The sequence below is a fragment of the Indicator indicator genome, chromosome 10 (assembly GCF_027791375.1).
Source record: "Indicator indicator isolate 239-I01 chromosome 10, UM_Iind_1.1, whole genome shotgun sequence".
Taxonomy (NCBI): Eukaryota; Metazoa; Chordata; class Aves; order Piciformes; family Indicatoridae; genus Indicator; species Indicator indicator.
Window position 1 is genome coordinate 10,469,576 of NC_072019.1, and position 21,516 is coordinate 10,491,091.

A 21,516-nucleotide genomic window follows, 5' to 3' on the forward strand; every position below is an offset into this window, starting at 1 on the left:
TTTTAGGTGTAGGTCATACAGATACATGGGTTGGCTTTACACTGTTCTGCAGCACCTTGGGCCCATGCCAAAGAATATACCTTCAGTTTGAGGTAGACACATATGGATCACAACACTATGATTAGACTGTCAAAAGCAAAAGCTGGTTAGAGTAAAATAATGTTGCTATTTCTACACAAGCTGCAAATCAATTTCTTATCAGTGTATCACCAGACAAATTTCTGAATTTTGCTCAGCAGCCTTTTAACACTGAAAATACGTATTTGTGAAGTTTAGGGTTTGACAGATTGTATGCACTAAAAAACCAAAACAAAACACAAAACCCACCAACATTTCGTTTAGGTATGCATCAGCAGTTAGTAAATGATAGTTATTTCATAATACTTGCTTCATTACAGAGAGCAGTCCTGGACTCCTACAGTGTTTTCTACTTAGCACAAGTGTTCTACAATTGAACTATTAGCAAACGCTCTCAATAAAACTTAGCATAAATATAAATTCAATCTTGTTGTTCTAAAAGTACTTCCCTTTTAATATTACTTTCATTTTATAAATGGAATCAAATATGTAAGTTTCAGCTTTGAATGTCATCACCTGTGTCTGCACTGGTCAGTCACATGATTGAGTGTAAAAATACGCCAGCATCACAGTAAATGCAATTATGCTGCTGCAACGTGCTTGAATATTAAAGACTTCAACAAAGGAGTGGGACAGTCAAAATGGTTTTCTATAATTTAAAAAAATAAATAAATTACCTTTTCTCCACGTTTTGCTTGTCCTGGAGAGACTCCTGGGTCTCCTTTAGGGCCCTGTCACAGAGAAATTAAGCTCATTAATATCGTCAGAGAAAAGAGGTTTTAATTAAATATGTGTGAACACGTTTTCAACAATTGTAGCAAAAGGAAATGTTCATATAAAATGCATTTGCTATTACAAATTTCTTTTCCCCTAAGTTTTTCAATAAAGAACTACAGTAATTACAATAGTGGGAGTTCACACTAAAATGAGAATTACGTTTTCCATATTTCTTATCGTCACAAAAAGTTTTGAAAAGGAGATTTTACTGGTAAATTTAAGCAGGATTACAGCAGACATTCCAGTTGAAACACTCTCCCCGTATGTCTATCACTGTAGTTCACCAACTGTTCTCTGAAGCCTGTGCCAGACTGTGGGGCTGTGTTACTGCACTGACTCTAATCTTGTTAAGGTTTCCTCATGCTCAGCACTTGCTGAGCTACTCTCATGGGCAACCCAGGATACTCAGGGGGATGTACAAGACAAGCAGCATGAGGCTGCCTGATCACCAGCTATTTCAGATTTGTAACATACAGGACTTGAAACAGTTCAAGAACTGATCCTCTGCTCACACACAGTATTGCAGATCTTGGGCCACACTTCCATCTGCAGTTCATATTTGTACATGTGAGGCCACTTGAGAAACTACACTTGTTGAATACAAAATAAAGACTGGATAGCAAAGCAAAATGAATCTGTTGTGTTAAACTGGTGACAGGTCACAAAGAACAGTTCTTCAGCATGGCAGGACTTATCCAAGTATTTTCCAGCTGACTATATCTTTGAAAATAAACAGTAACACTCCTTGAACAAGTCCAGTTTGTATCCTGCTTCCACTTTCCAATGCAGGCATGTCAAACTAAGAGTTGTAATAGCTCTTGGCTAGTTAAAAGACAGCTATTCTGATGATTTACCCATTGACTTTCCTTTCCCTTATAAGCTCAATTAATTCCTCATTATTTTTAATTTAGAAAACAAACAGCCATTATTATGCACATTCTTCAGTTGTAGATTAACAAGTCACCACATAGACAATACACGAAGATAAAACAAAGCACGTCATTATTTAATCTATGCAATATTATATATAATTTGGTCAGTGTCGGAATCCACAAACCAGATTTTCTTAACTAATCCGTTTTCAGAAAGCCAGGAATACACCCAAAACTCATGAGTACTTTTAAATTACTTTAAAACCACCCATCAACTATTTATCAGAAAACAAATACCAAGGACATAAGATATGGACTGGAACTGCTTAGCACATGCTCAGGGCTTGATACTATACTACAAGGCTATTAGCCAATGTTTCATGCTTCAAAAGCAAGTGCATAAAGGGTGTCTCAGCACAGGTGGGACGAAATGCATGCATCTCAAAGGCAGAATAAAATTCTGCATTAATTTACTGCCAGAAAATTGTTGCAACTCATCTGCAATGTTTTAAGATCAGACAGAAGTATGTTTTGTTCCAGCCTACACAGTAAGTGTGAGTCAACTGGATCTTTAGTCAAAACTTGGTGAACACCTGGCTCAGGTTTATTTGAAGAAAAGTGTTTCTAAAGATACCTGTACTGAAAGGATAATTTATAGTCTAACAGAAAGATCACTAAGCAAGTAGTAATATATAGATATAAATATAGATGATAGAGATATAAAAATATATCTGTATGTACATATGCAAATACAATTCCTTCTATTCTTAAAATCATGGAGACAGATAGAGAACTGATCGGAATTATGATCCTGTGGAGGGGAAAATTTAATAGGATTTACTTTCCTAGCAATATATTCCATCATACAACCAGCATAAAAATTAATTATGAATGTCTAAGTTTAACTGTTCCCACAGAATCAGATAATAACAAAAGCACACACAAAAAATAGAGTCATTTGGTTTAAAAGTATTTGACACTGGAAGCTTTATTAAAATAATTTCTTTATATGTCCTCAAGCAGTTTTTAACACCTGTCATGACAGGTCAGACTCCTGCCATTGGGAATCGTATTAAAACAAATCGTGGTTTCTGTTGTTTTTTTTTTTTCTAACATATCTATCAAGTTGTTCAGCTTAAATGAGTTGAAGGCATCCTGCAACTGCACAAATCTGTCAAATCTATTTAAAGAGCTTATGTTACACAAGTTTGAAGGGTTTTATTTGCACTTCCAGTCTAGCATTTTGTCCTTGGTTTTGAGTAACACATCCATAAATATTCAGAAAAAGACTAATTAGCATGTTAATCAAGTGATATACTGTGAAATATTAGAATATTTAAATATCAAATGTTGGGAATTCACACAATAAAACTAATTAGCGTGTTAAGTGATATATTGTGAAATATTAGAATATTTAAATATCAAATATTTGGCATTCACAAAAAAGAGGAATTTATAGAGAGAATAGCAGTCTGTTTTTTCTTCTTTAAAAAAAAATAAATAAACAATCAAGGCAAAAGATTACGGTAAATAATATTTATTCTCACTTTAATTCCAGTTTATCAGAGCCCAAACTGATTTATAAAAATGCTTTTGGGAAGCACAGGCTACTTGCATGGGTAACAGTTTCCAAGTCATCATTCTGCAAACACAGGGTTTTTTTTCCCCTCAATAAATTTGTATTTTGTTTTGATTTGAAGTTTAATTTGATGGATTAGATGTAATTAAAATGTTTATAGTAAGTCTCTATCTGTAAACCATAGAAAGACAATTGTTTCTGTTATAGGAAACAGTTCAGGGGCTTCCAAAAAGTCATTATGAAGTTCATAAATTTACATGGCAACATGGATAAATTTACTCACCTTTGGACCTGGCAATCCTGGCAAACCTGGATTACCATGTGGTCCTGGAATACCCTGGGGGAAGAAAACAAACCAAAACAAGCACAAGAATAAAAAATGAAAAGAAAGAGTGATGGGATTATTCAGTACTGAACAAGTATGAACAGTTTGCAGAGAATCATTTTACTGCATCATTGTTGCTTTTAGAAGCACTGGTTGGGATTTTCAAAGGATTCTCAAGAAATAAACCATGCACATCTTCCTGAAGGGAAGTTGAGTACTTCCCTTTCTTTAAAAAAATCTGTTTCTACTACATTCCCAAGTAATTCTTAACAGGTATTTGGCACACAGTCCCTGCAATGTTGCTTTCCTGCTACAACACTTGAAGGCTCTGGGATAAAAATGAGAAAAATCACATTCTGAGGTACTGAGCTATACATCACATAGTGAAGGAAGTGGATTTGTTCCTGCTGACTTAAAAGACAACTCAAAGCAACATATTCTACTATCTCTAAACAAATAACAGGCAAAACCCCTTCACCTTCCTGATTTCCCAGAGCCAGTATAGAAAAAGGGCTTGTTACTAAAAGAGCTGGGCTTAAACCATTCCTAAAGCTATTAGGAGTATCTATGCCTTCCAGGCTAAGTGTCTGTTCCTGCAATGCACTCAGCAATTCTCTCTCCTTGACAAACTACATGTTAGGGAAAATATTTGTTACAACGGCTGTCAGCAGTTATTCATCTTCCAAACACTGAAGGACCAAACTGGTGAAAACCTCTCCCTGGTAAATCAGCAGCAAAGCTTTTGTTGAAGTCACTAAGGCCAAAATGCCACCCAAACAATTAATCCAAATTCCAAAAATAATAAGAATCCCTTTTTTGCTTTCTCATATATTCAGTGGTCTAACAACAAATAAACTCAGTGTTTCTTTCCCTCAGCTGAGACTGAATTTACTGGTTATACTTTGCAATAACACTGAAAGCTCTGTCAAGTGCTCTCTGACACTAACAACAATGTTGACATGACTGCACAGAAATGTTAATATCATGTGCTGTTTGAAGTATTAATTTGCACACTGGCATCTTTTGAGGCATTCTCAGGGATTTAGGAGAAAGGAAACAGAAAGTGTCAATGTAGCTGCAGTTCTGAAGTGGCTCCTAGCTTTTGTTGCTTGCAGTGTTATCATCTTGGGGCATAGTACTGCAAAACATAGGTGCAAAAGTACTCTAGTGAAATAAAAGGCATCAGGTGAATTTCATCTCATCACTGTCTAATTCTGAAATTGCCAAAATGTCATTACTCAGAAACTCAAAACAAGAAAAGACACCTAGAAAACCTTAACTATCAGATGTGAACTTCTCTACCATAAAATTAGAGCTCAAAATCAGTTCTTAATGGAAATCTCATAGCATTAATCAGGCAGTGATATCATGCCCTAAGTCGCCAACGTATGTGCATCTGTCAGGATCAGATTTGATCACACACCCAAGAGACTCTGAAAAAAGCTCAGACAATGTGCCTTGGCACTGTGCTGCTTCCTTTCAACACCTCAAGTCATGCTACAGGATCAGAAAAGGCAACTTATGTGAAGGAAGACAGCAGTCATAGGGCAGACTGGTAGATGGGGACATGAACTTTGCATCAGCAAAGCTTTTTGGCTCAATAAAAGTCCTTTATCATGCTATGTATCTTCACTAGCTGTACTTGCTTGAACTGATCAGTGTTGCGCAAACTAAAGAACACTGACATTTCAAAGGCATTTATTTCTTTGATCAAATAGTTTTATAGACTTTCATGACCCATGTAAAATACATATTTTAAGCTCAGAACTGTTAGTAGATATTCATCTTGGCCATTTTCATATTTTTCCAGGCCGCCCTCTTGTAAACTCTCTCTTTACATTGGAAATCATATCCTAGTTAATAATTATTCCAGAAAACTCACATGGTACAGCACTGTACTCTGAAGTACTCTATACTCTTAAAAAAACCCAACCAAACAAACAAAAAAACCCACCAAACCCAAACAACTGAACAAGAGAGATGTCACCAACAGGTATTGCTTTAAACATATGGGAAGCCTTCTCCAAACCAAAGGCTACAGTCCAATTGCAAGGACCTACTTGGGTATGTGGGATCTTGTCTCTGCTGCCAGATGTATCATTGACAATGGCACTATCCAACATAAAACCCTAAATTGTCACAATTCTCAGCTCTCACATGGAAGGATCATTTGAAAAAAGGATTCAAGAAGTTAAGAATATGGATTTGAAGGAATGCTTTTCATTTTATGCTTTTAAACATGTCTCATCCACTCCCTTTCCCCCAGCTGCTCCAAAGCATCTATTTAGGTTTTGGATCCTTTCACCAGTGCACTTTCTACCCAGTCACACAAAGTTTTGAAAGCCAGGAAAGCACACAATGTTCAACACACTATTGAGCAGCAGCTTGTTTAAACGTTCCTCAAAGGATGAGTCAAAACTTCTCCCACGCATGTGCTGAGCCTTCAGATAAACTATTCCCTTATCTCCCACTTGCGATTTGCCTAGATGAGTGAACTCCAGCCATAACCACTTATGTACCAAAAAACCATGAGCCAAAGTCATCTACGCATCCTCAACTCTTCTCTCCAGCTGCTCTTCCCCTAAAAACCTATCAACCATGACTTCAGAGACTCTTTATGCATAGGTTTTGGTACGCAATTATGCAAACATAGACTAATCCGTGTAGTGGCACAGACTTCTCCCATGCTCTTGGCAGCTTGGGGCACGGTCTCCTGCTCACTGCAGGCTGCTGCCCCTGCTCATGTTGGGGTGCAGAAAAGAAACCAACATATGTTATTGTAGCCTATTTCTTGAGCAAATTAACCAGGTATCTATAAAGCAGTGTAACACCACACTGAAACAGATTTTTGGAAATCCCCCCAGTCTGTGTCTCACAGTGGTTAATTTTGTATCCACTGCTGGATCCTCTGTGGCATGCACTGCTCACTCCCCCTCATTCCAAACACAAATGAACATGACCTTAGATTGCAGCAGATGGGAGCAGCATGGAAAAACCAGAAGTTAACAGTAAGAGCAGCACAAGCTAGCTAAAAATGTAACAATACTCTGTGTACGCACCCATACACTGAATTAACTCTGTTGGAGGCTCTGTTTGCTTTTGCTGACTTTAACGTATCTGCCAAATGTTAAGAATCATCATTTTTATAATAATCAAGCATATAAATAAAGTAGAGGAAAACAAAGTTATGCAAACTCCAGTTTGATTACTGGTGACCTGCCTAGAGCTGTAGAACAACATTGCTGTTTTACTCACCCGAGCACCTCTCTTTCCTGGTGGACCAGGTAAACCTGGAGGACCTGGAGGACCCTGGTGACAGAAAAATCAAAATAATTGAAGCTAAAGCTCAATACAAGGTCAATATCACAAGTCTGACTCAGACTGGTTCTTTTAACTGATGACTTTTTATTTGTGCAGACCTTCTCAATTTGAAACCCAATTCCTGAACTACAAGCATGTGTGGTTTTAATCTGCCTCTAAATCTGATTTCTTTTTAGAAGGTATCTTATGTCACTGCAATTGGAGCTAACAATCTAGAGAATAACTGTTACTTAAGTGTATTTATATTAAAAGAAGAAGAGATCAGTTCCAGGATTAGAAACAAGCAAGTGCTGTGTATTTCAAAACAAAGAAGAGGGAATAATTAAGCTTTTTAAAATAAGCATGCTGGCATGCCAAACATTTTAGAAGAGTCAGGAGTAACTTTGAAAAACTTAGATACTACCTCACAGAAAAGACAGACATGAAATAGAAGCAAATAAACATTGTCAAATGTTCAGTTTCCTGTTGAAAGCTCATAACTGGTAACATTTGCCCTCGTATATAGTTAATATCTCTCAGAAGAAAATGCCTTTTTAAAAAAAAAACAAAACACTAATGGTAGCATATAACCAGATGTTTGTTTTGCAAATAAATTAGATTATTAGTCACTATAAGAATATTAGACAGTGTACCACCCTCTGTAGATCTAATTGATCATAGAAACCTTTTGTTTTCCTTAATTGCTGTTCACATTCAAAACACCAGGATCTACTTCATTGCACTCAAATGAGTGATTTACATTTCATCTACCACACTTGAGTCCTAAGGAAGCATGGGCTATTCTTAAGGATGCATTCAGCTGCCATACAATTGCCAGCAAAGCAAATCAGAGCTTTAACAGAAATCCAAGTAATCCCATTGCAAGAGAAAATGTGCATCAGAAAAGTCAGACCCCATGAAGGAGAGGAGTCAACAATGGCAGAAAGGGATTCAGCTTGCTCTTTCACCCAGTTTCCTCAAACTCCTGTGGCTCTGTATATACTACAGGCTGACAGGGATACCAGGGAAGCCAGAAGGGCAACTGTGGTGGCTTAAATGGTCAAATTGCAGCCTTTCAAAATAGGAAGGAAAAAAAAAACCCACAAACAAACACCCTTTGGGGGGTTTATTAGCAACCAACATATTATTAAGACAAAATTAGTGGGTTTAAAAACCTCAGTTTTGTGGAAGTACTATTTCTTTCTTCTTGGAAAGATAATGTCACTGGCAGAGAAGACAATGCTGATTCCAGACTTTGTCAAGCCAATTGCATTCATTTCATCAAAGTAAAGACCACTCTGGACAATTCTGGGAAAAATAATGTTCTGGGGAAAAAAAAAACAACCAACCTGATTTTCCTCTCCAATTGATCATAATAATCTTAAGAATCTAATTGTAGTGCAACTGCCTGCTAGTAGTTAGGAATATTGGTACATCCATACATACTGCTTGAAACCCACATCCCGCACTTCATTTTCTGTGTAGTTTGGAAGACAGATTTGTGCAGCAGTCCTGGTCTTTAAGTCAAACTGTAGCATGTCATACTTTTATAACAGAAGATTTGCCATTCAGCCTGACTGCATAAACGCTCACTAATATCCTCATATTCTTAAGTATACAGACCTTGTGTTTAATAACAATAACAACAAAAAAAGTAGCAAATAGACAGAGACAGCTCTTGATCTGGGATTCTTATCCAGGTTCAAAACGATACATGAAACAGCACAGAGAGCTCCCACTCTGCCACTGCTGTAGTAGTATGCTTTCTATTAATGTACTCTCAAATTTCAAGCTAAGAGATGTGCTTTGCTTCGAAAATTTTCATGAAACTATAAAGGGAAAGATATTACATTTTTATTATGTTAAATAATTGCAACTAGTGTGCATTATTTTGAGATTTGTGGTACAATACCCCCACTTCAGATGGTTTCTGTATTTCCTAAAAAAAACCCATTAACAACCAAACCTCACTATTTTCCTAATGGAAATCTTAATGAGTATTTATTAAGATCCTTGATCTTTGCTGCTGATTTATTGCATGAGTACAGGGATAACATTTCCCACTGTGTCTTTTTTAATAGTAGTTACTTCATTTGGAAAACAAAACAAAACCAACCAAAAAAAACCCCCAACCCACAAACCAAAAATCCCCACCATCCAAACCCCCTCTCATTTTCATTACACTAATTCATAGGTAATTCTCTCTCCATCTAAAAAAACACAGAAGGAATAAAATCTAATCACAACCAAGCCCTCAGCAACCCCTAAAAGAAGCGATGAAACATTTTGAATTACACAGCCAGAGATTAATAACTCTTCCTTGAGGCTTTCTAAATCAAAGCCAACCATTGTAGATTAAGTCTCTGGTTAACAATAATAAGGATTCAGCACCAACAATCCAGGTGTTTGATTATAGTATTAACAAGGACCTTCCTTAATCAGAGTATGTCACTCCTTAACCTCCAGCTTAGACTCCTCCCTGTAACTCCAGCAACACCTCCACTGACAGCAGACTTAGCAAATCATACACAAGCCTCCCTGGAAATGCTTTTCTGACTATTTCTACCCTACATACTTTGATCTGTGAAACCAACTCCAACTTGAAATCAGCATGACAGGTTTTTACTAGCTAGGAAGCGATTTATGCCTTGCAAGCCACAGAAGTCAACCTCTTAGAGTGAGGCAATCTCTCTTAAACCAAGGAATTAGTCATTTGTTTAAATAGCTTTTCCTCCAACTACAGGAAATAATAATTAAGCAAACTTGAAGAAATTAAAAGTGCTACTGTGGGATTTGGTTTGGTTTATTGTGTTTGTTTGATTTTGGCTTTGGTTTTTGGGTTTTTTTTGGTGTTTATTTTGGGTGGGTTTTTTTGGTGGTGGTGGTGTTTTGTTTTTTTTTTCATTTGACACTGACACAAATTTAAAATCAATGTATTTAATAACATCATATGTACCTTAAGAAAGGTATTACAACTTACTGTCCTTGGGAAACTTAAACATTTCATTTAGCTATTGAGGACAGAAGCCCAAGTTCCAAATAATTATGACTTAATCCTGACATAATACAAATAGATGCTACTTTTCCAGAAATTTTCACTACCTTTCAAATGGTCATTAAGGTGAATGTATTGGTGAGCGTCCACAGACACTTTTCTAGACTACTGGATTTGTTTTAAACTTGCACTGTGCCAGAGGTAACAGGAAGGATTTCATCTACTTATAACAAGATCCTGACATTTCAGATGCACAGCAATAAATTCTGTGTTAAGTAGTTAAGACTTCTGCACAGGCATATGCTGATCCTGTTGCCATTCAATAGCTAGATGATATTCACTTCAGTTTCTCTTGCAAAACAACTACAAAGTTTCTCTTTAAAAGGCATTGATTATCTCCAAACCTCTCAACCTCAGCTCACCTCAAACACTTTTTCAAAAGACTAAATTAAAGTGAGTGTAATGCTTGACCCAACAAATACCTAAGGCAAGCAGTCCTTCAGCTAAACAAAACAAAACCCCAAACATAAACCTTTCTGCATATCATCGCTAACATACATGAAATACAGCAGGGATGTAAACAGAAACATCAGGCTCCAAACCTCTTCTAAAGAAAACTCTCCGTGAAAGGAAATTTCCATGTCTAAACATTGCTAAAGTCACTTGTTCTATTGTGCAGGTATCACTCTGATTACTATGTTTTCCTTATGTCCCACCTAAAATTTCCTACTCTGTCTTGCCATGCTTCCTGTAAAGAGGCAAAAACCTATGTCTATTAACTCACCATTGGCAAAGTTATGACATTTAACCCTTATTTTAATTACTAAATACACTTTTGCTTTAACCTTTGCTCAGAATATTTTCTATAGGTGGGCCACCATTACTGCAGCCTTCAGCAATCCTTTCAGTCTGTCAAAGCACATCACCCAAAACTGAGAGGGGTTCTCTAGCATGCAGCCTCAGCATATATAAAGCAGCAGGAAACCAGCCTGTCTCTGACACCCACCAGTCCTGGTATGTATCAAGCATCACAACAGTAAGATGCCTTTATTCTCTAGTGCACTGTAACATCAGTCGGTGAACCTCATCTGACTGCCTAACCAATCCCTCCCCCATCCTCTGTACTTTTAATTTCTGTACTATTGCACTAAATTTCATCTCATCAGCTTTAGACCTTCTGGGATTATGATTCTGTCACTAATTCTTCTATATACTCCTAGTATGCTTTGTCTACCTTTTAAACCCGTTTTACTTCACACACAATTTAATTTTTGAGCAACAAGGATCCTATAAAACTTGAATAACCACCTACTTTTTATTCTTGCTTCACTTGTATTTCACTGGAAATGATAATAAACCCCACACACCACTTTTTCTAATGCCCTAGAGTAGGCAGTCCTCTGTGTACAATTAACCTCTTTTCTTTACATCTGTGGAAGTCTATCCCTTTCTCCTACAACAGCCAAAGCAATGTCATCAGCATCAGAGGAATATCTACATGGCTTTGGCTTATGGATTAAAGCTTTTCAAAATTGCTGGTCAGAAAGTAGCGAAACTGTATCCATTTAGGTGAATTAAATGCTTGAATATTTAAATATAACATATTTTTCTACTAAAAATAAAACTGCAAAAACTCAAGTTTTTATCTGAATCAGCAGACTCTGAGATTTCTCAGCCTGGGCAGGGAAACATCACAGTTACTTGCAGAGCTAAAATGCATGAAAGCGATTAACTGTCCAGTATATTCTCTGTGGCCAGGGACAGCATCATTAGGCAATTTTGTTCAACTGAGAAATAAGATAGAAGTGAAATAAGTGGAAGTGTGAAAAGGTAGGTAAGAATAAAATAAGTGAAAGAAGCTAAAATAAGATGCTGGTGATTTAGCACCATGTTTAAGACCTCTGAATTGCCCTCTCTCAGGGCTCTCACTCACACATCTTGGTTGGAATAAAAGCATCTCATCCAGGACTCAATTCTGCTTTACTGCCCGGCTTACATTTCCGATTCCTCGTGGAAATATCTCCAGACTGTTTCTCCTCACCAACTAGATAGCCTAAGGAGCACCACCTTTTGGTCCTCTACTATTTCTCCTCCTGGCTGATTGTCTTCATAATCCAGAAAGCTTTTCCAACAGAATAAACCAATTCCTACCTCATTTCTCATGGGGAAACCAAATCCCACACAGAGAGGCCTGCAGATGCAATTACCTACCACAAGTAACATAAATCAGCGCTTCAACTCCCATTAACCTCTCCTTCTACCAAGTATGCAACTATGTATCATGTACTGCAAATTGCTTTAAGGACTGAAACAAAGAATGAGTTTGAATGTTAAACAGTTGAAAATACATACCAGATTCTTTTAAACTTTATACAGTGCCAAGACCCTCTGAAACACAAAAAGGAGTGGCTCATAAATGAACAGAGCAGCTTTCCCTCTAAACTCATGGTTCAGGACACCACACTGTCCTGCTTTAAACTCACTCTGTGTTTTTGTAGGGGCTGTGAGTAATTTCATAGAATCATAGAATCAGTCAGGGTGGGAAGGGACCACAAGGACCATCCAGTTCCAACCCCGCTGCCATGGGCAGGGACACCTCACACTAGATCAGGCTGGCCAGAGCCTCATCCAGCCTGGCCTTAAACACCTCCAGGGATGGGGCCCCAACCACCTCCCTGGACAACCCATTCCAGGCTCTCACCACTCTCATGGGGAAGAACTTCTTCCTCACATCCAGCCTGAATCTCCTCACTTCCAGCTTTATTCCATTCCCCCTAGTCCTATCACTACCTGATCTCCTAAAAAGTCCCTCCCCAGCTTTCTTGTAGGCCCCCTTCAGATACTGGAAGGCCACAATAAGGTCACCTCGGAGCCTTCTCTTCTCCAGACTGAACAGCCCCAACTCTTTCAGTCTCTCCTCATAGGAGAGGTGCTCCAGCCCTCTGATCATCCTGGTGGCCCTTCTCTGGACACCTTCCAGCATGTCCACATCCCTCTTGTAATAGGGGCTCCAGAACTGGACGCAATACTCCAGGTGGGGTCTCCGCAGAGCTGACTGGAAAGGGAGAATCACCTCCCTTGACCTGCTGGCCACACTTCTCTTGATGCAGCCCAGGATCTGGTTGGCTTTCTGGGCTGCAAGTGCACACTGACAGCTCATGTTGAGCTTTTCGTCCACCAGCACCCCAAGTCCCTCTCCTCAGGGCTGCTTTCCAGCCAGTCCCTGCCCAGCCTGTATTTGTGCTTGGGATTGCCTCAACCCAGATGCAGGACCCTGCACTTGGTCTTGTTGAACCTCATGAGGTTAGCTTGTGCCCACCTTTCCAGCCTGTCAAGGTCATTTAATTTGCTATAATTTTAATCGGAGTCTTAACAGCTTTTAATAAATTGCTGCCCATTTCCATATGCTATCCATAAATGAGAGGTTTCATTCTGGATCCCAGCTTTGCTTTGGAGGGGTAATTTCACAGCTGTGGGATCACAGAATACAACAGGCCTAATTATACAAGGCAAGAATCAGCTCCACTACATGCTTAAAAGCTAAAGGAAGCTGGGGAGTTTAAAAATCACAAAAGCTACTTCTTGCCTATCAACTCTAACAGAAGGAGCATTACTTCTGTGCTGAAATCTTGAAAGAAAATTCCAACCAACCACACCACAATGGAAGAAGAAAAAAAAAAAACGGGGATTGGGGGTTTCATGCCCCATCAGGATTTTTTGCTACAAGCTAAATTTGTAAGTTCCTCAGTTATACACTTCAAGGCTCCCCATGGATAAGACTCTGTAAGTACTTATACATTAATATTAAAGCCACACATATAAAATCTGGATTATCAGTGGTCTGGTCTACAAACCAAGACGACCTCTTCAAGTGTGAGGCAAACAACAGTGGCAGCTACTGTGCCATGCAACCTCCGTGAAGCACAACTCTTTACAAAAGTTCATGCAGACAAGGCCATGTGGGGGCCTCTTTTCCCTTTGGCATCAATCTCTCTGGCAGCACAGAGCTTTACCTTTGCCTCTGTTCCAGTGAGTGCTGCTGGCCCCTTCAGCCAAACTAGTGCCTGTAACAGTCTAGACTAACTTCCCAACTCTGTCATACATCTCTAAATCTTTAGGCCTGTTCTTATTTAAATCCTGAGATAGCAAAAAAAATTCAGCACAACTGCACCATATTCACTGCTATTGACTCTATCGAATGCAAAGTCTGCTCTGCCTGCCTTCCTAGATGAGACAACATCCTGTAAGACAGGCATAGAAAATGGGAACAAAGACATCCTCAAAATCTCAAATTAGCTATCATCTTTGATGCTGTATGTGTAGTGTCTGAGTCTATAAACAAAAAACAAACAAACAAAAACCCCAAAACAAACCACAAAACCCCCAACAAACAAACAAACCCACAAAAAAACCCAGAGCATTTGCTTGGAATTTCTTATTAATGCAAGCAATCAATGGCATTATCAGCAGCCATTTCTGTGCCTGATCTTAAAGAATTTCCTCTTCTTGTCTGTAACTGACTGAAATCACAATCTCCAAATTATGCACTAAAATGAAAAGCTTCCATTAGCAGTTCTTAAATATCCTAAGCTCCAAAATGGAAGTTAACCTCATGTTGATGACAGCTATATATATGTTCCCATAAATACTATTATAAGGGACAAAAAAAGGAAAAAAAAAGTTAATCACTTCACATTCCAAAAGGATTAAGAAAGAGCATCCCTGGACTAACATGACTGACTTGTTAACACATTTGTCAATTGTATTAACAATCCCTTTGCATCCGGATCCTGTTTAGAATAAAATTTGAACTTTTAAATAGGTTCTCAGTAACTGACTACCTTAAGAAAAAATTATTTCAGTGCTGAAATACCTGCAAGAATTTTATGGGCACATTGAACTATGTATTAGGAACTGCTTTACACGTATCACGTTGCTTTCTAGTAATAACCACACAGATGTGTGCACAGATACTTCCCCCTTCCCAAAACAAAACCAAAAAAACCCACAACCCCCCCCAAAACCAAACCAAACCAACCAACTCAACAATAACAAACAAACAAACAAAAAAAGAACAAAAAACCAAACCAAACCAAGAAAAGCAAGTGGAATTATCTGCTCCATGATATGCTTTAAAAATGATAACTAAAAGCTCAAACAAGCACAAACCATTGTATTTCCCAGGATAAGCAGGAACAGCTGTTCTTTCATGTCTGTGGCTTCATGTGTATTGCTGCCATTTTTATGCATTAAAATGTTTGAGTGTTGTGTGCATAGTAAGAAAGGACAAACATCTTTCTATTAAAAAGCACTACCATGCTTTTTAAATTGTTACTCTGCAAACTGAAAAAAATGCCAGGCAATCTTCTAACACTGCTCTAAAAATCATTTTACATGCAGGTGTGCAGGACCCCATAGCTTTGGCTAAAAATGGTTTTAACAGTCTAGATTCTGCAGCTGATCTCTTCCTACAGTTATGACTTTCGATAGTATTGCTCAACTGAGAAAGCTATGTCAGCCTTCCAAACAGCCTGGTTGCTCCTTGCATGGATCAGCATCTACACTTGTGTACTATATGAATTTATCCTGCAATTTTATTAAATGAATACTCTCGATAATTAACAGTTGCAAACATCTGTTTCCATTTCAAATTTTAAAGAAGTCTGGGTTACCTCCTACTTTATCAGAATATGAATGTCTTGAATGTCTTTGTATTCTGCCAATAAATAAAAACATACAATGCTTATACCAAGATTACATGCGAGAAAGAGACATACTTAAGGCAGACAAACATTTGTACAGTACAGCTGGGAGAAACTGCAGTCACAGCTTTGGCATGCTTTGCAAGGTTTCTTTCAAAGGCTCTGTTAAATATATGTTGATGCATTATGGTAAAAAAAAGGTAGTAAAGATAACTTACAGGAGGTCCAGTTTCCCCCTTTGGACCTCTGACACTTCCCATTTCAAACATTTTGTCAAGATCTTCAGAGCCATAACCATAATTATCAATACTAATTTCATAACTGTTTTCCATATGGTAAATCTCATCAGCACCAAATGCACCTTCCTGCTCTGGATTGAGTTGATTATCCAGAGAGATGTCAGCAGGCAAACTGTACAGGGTTGTGTTGAAGATTTGCTGGTTTTTGCTTGATTCTTCTACATGCTGGTTTGCTTTGTCCATTCTTTTGGTTTCAGTTTTGCTCTGTTTCCCAGGAGAGACCAGAGAAGGCTCACTTTTTCTGCCGGCATCATTTGTGGTATTATCTAAAGTATTTGGATATGATCCTGAGGGGAGTTTAGTGATACTTCTTTTTTTGCTCATCTCCTGGTAATGAGGAGGCAGATTGATTTTCTCCTGGAATCCAGTTTCAGGCCAGGCTTCCAGCAACAGTGACCTGGCCTCTCCAAGCTCTGATGCAGAGACATTTCTCGACTCAAAGCGTTCTGGTAGAAAGACAATTTGAGCAACACTGGTAACAGGGATGTTTGATGCTTCTTTCCTTCTATAATCTGATATACCTTCTGACTGTTTTTTCTCAACAGTCATCATCTTTGAAAAAACATCAAGCCCATCTGAGGCACGTGGTGCTCCTAGCAGAGATCGATATGTTTCAGCCTGGCGACACTGCTGTTTCACATATTTACAATAGTTTGCAGCAGCTTCTGCAGAGGGGATAATATCTAGCTGACATATAACTCCTTCAAAGCTGACAGAGTGAGAGTTCATCCTTCCCAGGGTGAATAAACCATCCAAATCAAATATTTCCACCTCAGAAAGCACTCCTCTGCTATAGTACTTCTTTCCACACTCAGCAAATATTGAGACAGTCTTGTCTCTAACGTCAATGGCAAACGAATGCCATTGTTCATTATGAACACTATAATCAAAGTATATGGACTGCTTCCATCCAGTGTACACCACTACCTTTCTTGGTAGTAGCTGGACACCAAACTGCAATCTACTTTTCTTCCTGATACTGAAAAGGAAAGCATTGTTTACTCTGTAAGAGTACAAGCCAACCAATATAGTGAACTGACGTCCTAGATTTGATGGTATGACTTGAACAGTGGGGGACTCAATATGTGCATCACCAGTTAGTACTACTCCTGACACAGTTAGACGAACACCCCGAGGTAAGAGAGATGATGTTGAGGGCACTGTTGTCTCTGAGGGCTGTTGAATGTCTTCCACAAGGCCTAGTTGATGAAGAACATCTATTCCTGTAAAAAAGAAATAAAGGCATAATGTTCATTTCCTTTACAGGGTCATAAATTCAGATCTGTTTAAACAAATGCACACACAAATTCTTAAAAAAAATCTGTACTTCCTAGAGTGTACTGCACACAGTAAGGCCACTAAATCCCTAGTGTAAGGCACACCAATCTTTCATATAAATCAAATAAACAATTAAAGCCAGAACAAAACTTCCATTAAAAAAAAACAAAAACAAAAAAACCCACAACCAAAAGCAGTGAAAGGCCCTCAGAATGGCCACTTTAGGTTAATTCATTTGTGAAACTAAAAAAATCCTTATTCCAATCCTTAGTTTTTCACACTAGTGAATGCACTTTATTAGTTTCCTATTTATTTTGCTAATCCTAACTACTCTTTGGGCAGATAATTTTTAGACTTTTTTTTTTTTTCCCCCAAAACATTCTGCAGTAAAACCATACTCTATTTGTCTGAAAAGTTTAACTGAAAGCATTTGAAGGGAAAGTTACTTTGTTTTTAAGAAGGGATAAGCTATTTATTACACAGTAACACCCAAGCAGAGCACCAAAGGGTAGTTGCTCCCTCAAAGCAAAACAGAAACTTAAATCTTGTGAAGGAGCTTCTATGTGCTGCAGAGGTAATTCAGCTGGCACTCAGGAAGAATGGTTGTGCTTCCACCAGGGAGCTCTCCTCCTGCCAAGCAAGGCCCCGTGCCTTGACAGAGCTGGCTTCAAAGGGAATTGTCTTCCCAGTGGGATCACCCTTAATTGTATATATCTGTGCCAAAGTTAGTCAGACTAAAAGAAAACAAAGATCTTTCCAAGGGGAGATGCAACAGAACGTGCCGCTGCTGTCTCCTTTCTATCCACACAGTTTACTTGTTAGGGGCATGGATGAGGTGAACTCTGCAGAAGCAGAAATGTTAAAGAGCAAGGACAGAGGAGAAATGTCAGGACCCAAGGGACAGCACTCCCATCTTCTGGCTCATCTGTCATCCCAGAAAAAGCAAGGCTGCATCTGCTCAGATACAGTGAATTAAGAGTGCCCTCCACAGTAGGAGGCAGCAGTGGACATTAAGGATATAGAGCAAACGCTGTCCTACTAATTTACATCCTATAGATTTGGCTTCGTCATATACCACTCTGAGTAGCAGATCTTCCTGCAGGGTGTTTTCATTGATGGATTCTCTAGTATCTTGTACAATGTAAGCTTTGTTGTTTACCCCTTTCCTTAGCTAGGATCTTACAATATCTCCACCTTTCATCTTGCTAAATATCTTCACTTAATGGGCAGAAACACAATTATCTAGTCTGAAAACAAACTGAAATTGTATCTGACCTGTGGTAAGAAATCAAAGCCACTTTCCTCCTAAAGGGTAAATCAACAGGCAAAAATGACCAAGTTGACTTGGTATTGTGTAAATCAGATTTAGGCATGTTGGAGGTGGTGGGCATAAACATCATCTTCCTTCAGGATGAATAAAGACACTTAAGATGCAGCTGAAACAGAAACACTACAAAGACTTGAACAGGAGCTAAACTGCATGTCGTCAGCAGTCTTCCAGTATCATCACAAAATAACACAGCACCTACAGCACTGTGATTAGCAAAACTATGTGAAAAGCGCTACAGCAATACTCCATAGACAGACAAAATCATGGTAACATAGACAAGAACATTGGGGGCTAAAACATGTGACATGAGAAATGGTTGAAGGAGATAGATTTGCTGGGCCTGGAGATGAGAAGATGTAGTGGAATCTAATTATAGTTGTCCATTATCCGAGTTGGAGTTATAGGGGTAAAGAGAGAAAAGTTGAAGAATAACAGGCACAAGCTGCAACACAAGAAATTCCAGCTCCATACAAAGAAAAAGCATTCTCATGGCAAAAATCTCCAAGTGCAGGACCAGGGGGGCAGAGGCATGGTGTGATCTCCATTTTTTACAATTTTCAAGGCCCAAAAAGACACAAGGGAAAACTGAACATTTTAGTTGTCATAAACAGCACTGCACAGAAGCATACAGTACCCTTTTTTTTTCCCTAATGGGAAATGGCTGGACCTAAGCTTCAGTCAGCTCCCTATATTGAAAATGACTGGTGGTAACTATCAGCTACAGTGATCTAATAAGCCTAACTAGGATGAGACTGGCACTTCCCATAGCATTTAGCTGAGGGCACTTTTACAATGTACAATGTGCTTATATTAAGTAAATAAAGCTATTAAATGGCATAACAAATATTTGCAATAATCAAGAAAAGTTAAGGATTCTCTGTTCTATTAAGAGAAAAGAGCAGCTGGAACAAATGGATGTTCACTGGGAAAACAGGTCTCCTTTTCCAGTCCTCCCTTTTTCTGTTTACTGAAAGTATTCACAGCAAACTTTAAGAACAGACAGATGTTGGCTTAGTTTCAGTGGTAAATTATGAAAACAGCCTGAGATTTCCTTGAGAGTGGTTTATAAATTGGAACCAAAAGCATTAACCTGACTGCACTGTACATCTTGAAAACTAATTACACACCTTGTAGTGTTTCTAGTCATGTTTGAGATTCATGGAGGCACCATGATGATCCTGGCAGGTAGCCAGCGCAGACAGAGGCCTGGAGGAAGTGTATCTTTGCAGCAAGTCCTGTGTATGCCAATTTCTCAAGATGTTTTGCCTCAGAGCAAGTAATTTACTACGGCTGTATTTTTATCCATCACACTGATAGCAGAGGTCAGGTTTTAGTAGAGCTCCAAAGCACAAAGCATCTGCTAATGAACCACAACACTTTCTCAGGACCCCAGTCTTGCATGGTCTGCAATGCAGAGGTCTTACACATGCAAGTAATAAACCAAGACACTGCTCCAGCACCTCTGTGCACTGGCTGGGCCAGCTGACTGCACAGAGGAGAACAGTTAATAATCTAAAGCTGAGCCCAAATATCACACCCTAACCTGAAATATTTGGTAACCGTGTGCATTTTTAAATATTTGCAATTATTATATTTGTATGAAAAAACATCAGTGCATATGAGCTGTCTAAAATGTTATAAACTGAAATATAATACAAAAAGCTTGAACTTAAACTGACTTAAAACAGCCAATTTTGAAGTGACATTGAAGAGTATTGCTACCAAATAACAAACTGAAAGCTAAGTTGCCAAAAATTTTGCAGCTCTGATTGGAAAACAGTACATTGTTTAAAAGTTATTTAAAAAAAGAAAAATCATCTGAGAGCATAATGAGAAATAAGAGACATTCTCCACTTCCTTCAAACAGATTCCTGCAAACAGTGACAGGTCCTGAGAAAGTTAAATACAAATAAATGCTGTGTGAAAAATGTCAGCAAAAGATTAAGTATCAACTAATTATTCCTTGCTGACTTGCTGTGTCTGTTAACCCACCATCAAGCCAAAACTCTGTTCCAAACTTTTTTGGCCAGTCATTTAATTTCTGGTCCAACATGCATTTTTATTTTAAGGCTTTCAGAAGCTCTTGGCAGTACACAGGGTTTTGGGAGCAGGCAATCCTCTCAACTCCTCCTCCCAACATGACAACCACTATTTTCTTTACCTATCAGTAGTCAGTTTTCTTTGTTTATCCTTGGCTGCACAACATCTGTCTCCACTTACTGTATACCCAACCCATTAGTCCCCCAAATTATGTTTGTCTTCTTGAAGGAAAGGTTGTTTGGAGTTTTTGGTGTCAAGTGCTTTCCTTTCACCTTCTAGGAGGACTTGAAAAATTCACAGTCTTACTGAAAAATGAGGGGAGGAAAAACTTAGCATGACCTTCAGCAAAAAATCTTTTGACCCTTACAGCATAAAAAAAGTCCCAAAAATGAACTAGGGAGGAATGAGAGGATTTGGTTATTTGACTATTCCACACTTCAATCTCCCTTGTTCATGGTCCATACTACTCCATACTCATGACTACTCTGAAGGCAGGATTATTTGGAGTGCTCCATCTATTTTAACAATCTTAGTATACATATCACTTGCTTTCCCTTTATCATTATGGGGAAAGGAAAGACAAGAGTCATTCATCAGTCAGCTCCACCAGAGCTGAGAGTAATTACCAATCAGGTTGCCCATTTCCTAGATAATGCTGCATCTGCCTCTTCCTTTTCCATTACCTACAGGCCTGGAGCAGCATAGGCCACTCACATCCACGAGTGCTGCCCTTCTCTGCTGAGAACTCAGCTATTAGAAAAATCATCACAAAAGCCTATGTTCCTCCATTGAGCTGGATGTGGAAAAAAAAAAAAATCAACAACCAATCTTGACAGGCAGACAATGAGCAAATAATAGAAGGCAAAGCTGCAAAGAGAACAGGGGAAAGCAAAACCCAAATACACTGCAAATCAAGGGAAAAAACCAAGCTTTACTAGTCC

General features: G+C 38.6%; 1 protein-coding gene across 1 annotated transcript in view; it reads right to left on the bottom strand.

Annotated features, from left to right (window-relative positions):
- The window catches only part of COL24A1 (collagen type XXIV alpha 1 chain), a 129,125-nt gene that overhangs the window by 98,356 nt on the left and 9,253 nt on the right, over window positions 1-21,516 (bottom strand). The window contains exons 3-6 of the mRNA XM_054384352.1: window positions 15,847-17,150; window positions 6,887-6,940; window positions 3,590-3,643; window positions 756-809 (exon numbers count right to left, since the gene is read on the bottom strand). Of these exons, the coding sequence (XP_054240327.1) occupies window positions 756-809; window positions 3,590-3,643; window positions 6,887-6,940; window positions 15,847-17,150 (1,466 nt within the window). The remainder of the gene's footprint in view (window positions 1-755; window positions 810-3,589; window positions 3,644-6,886; window positions 6,941-15,846; window positions 17,151-21,516) is intronic.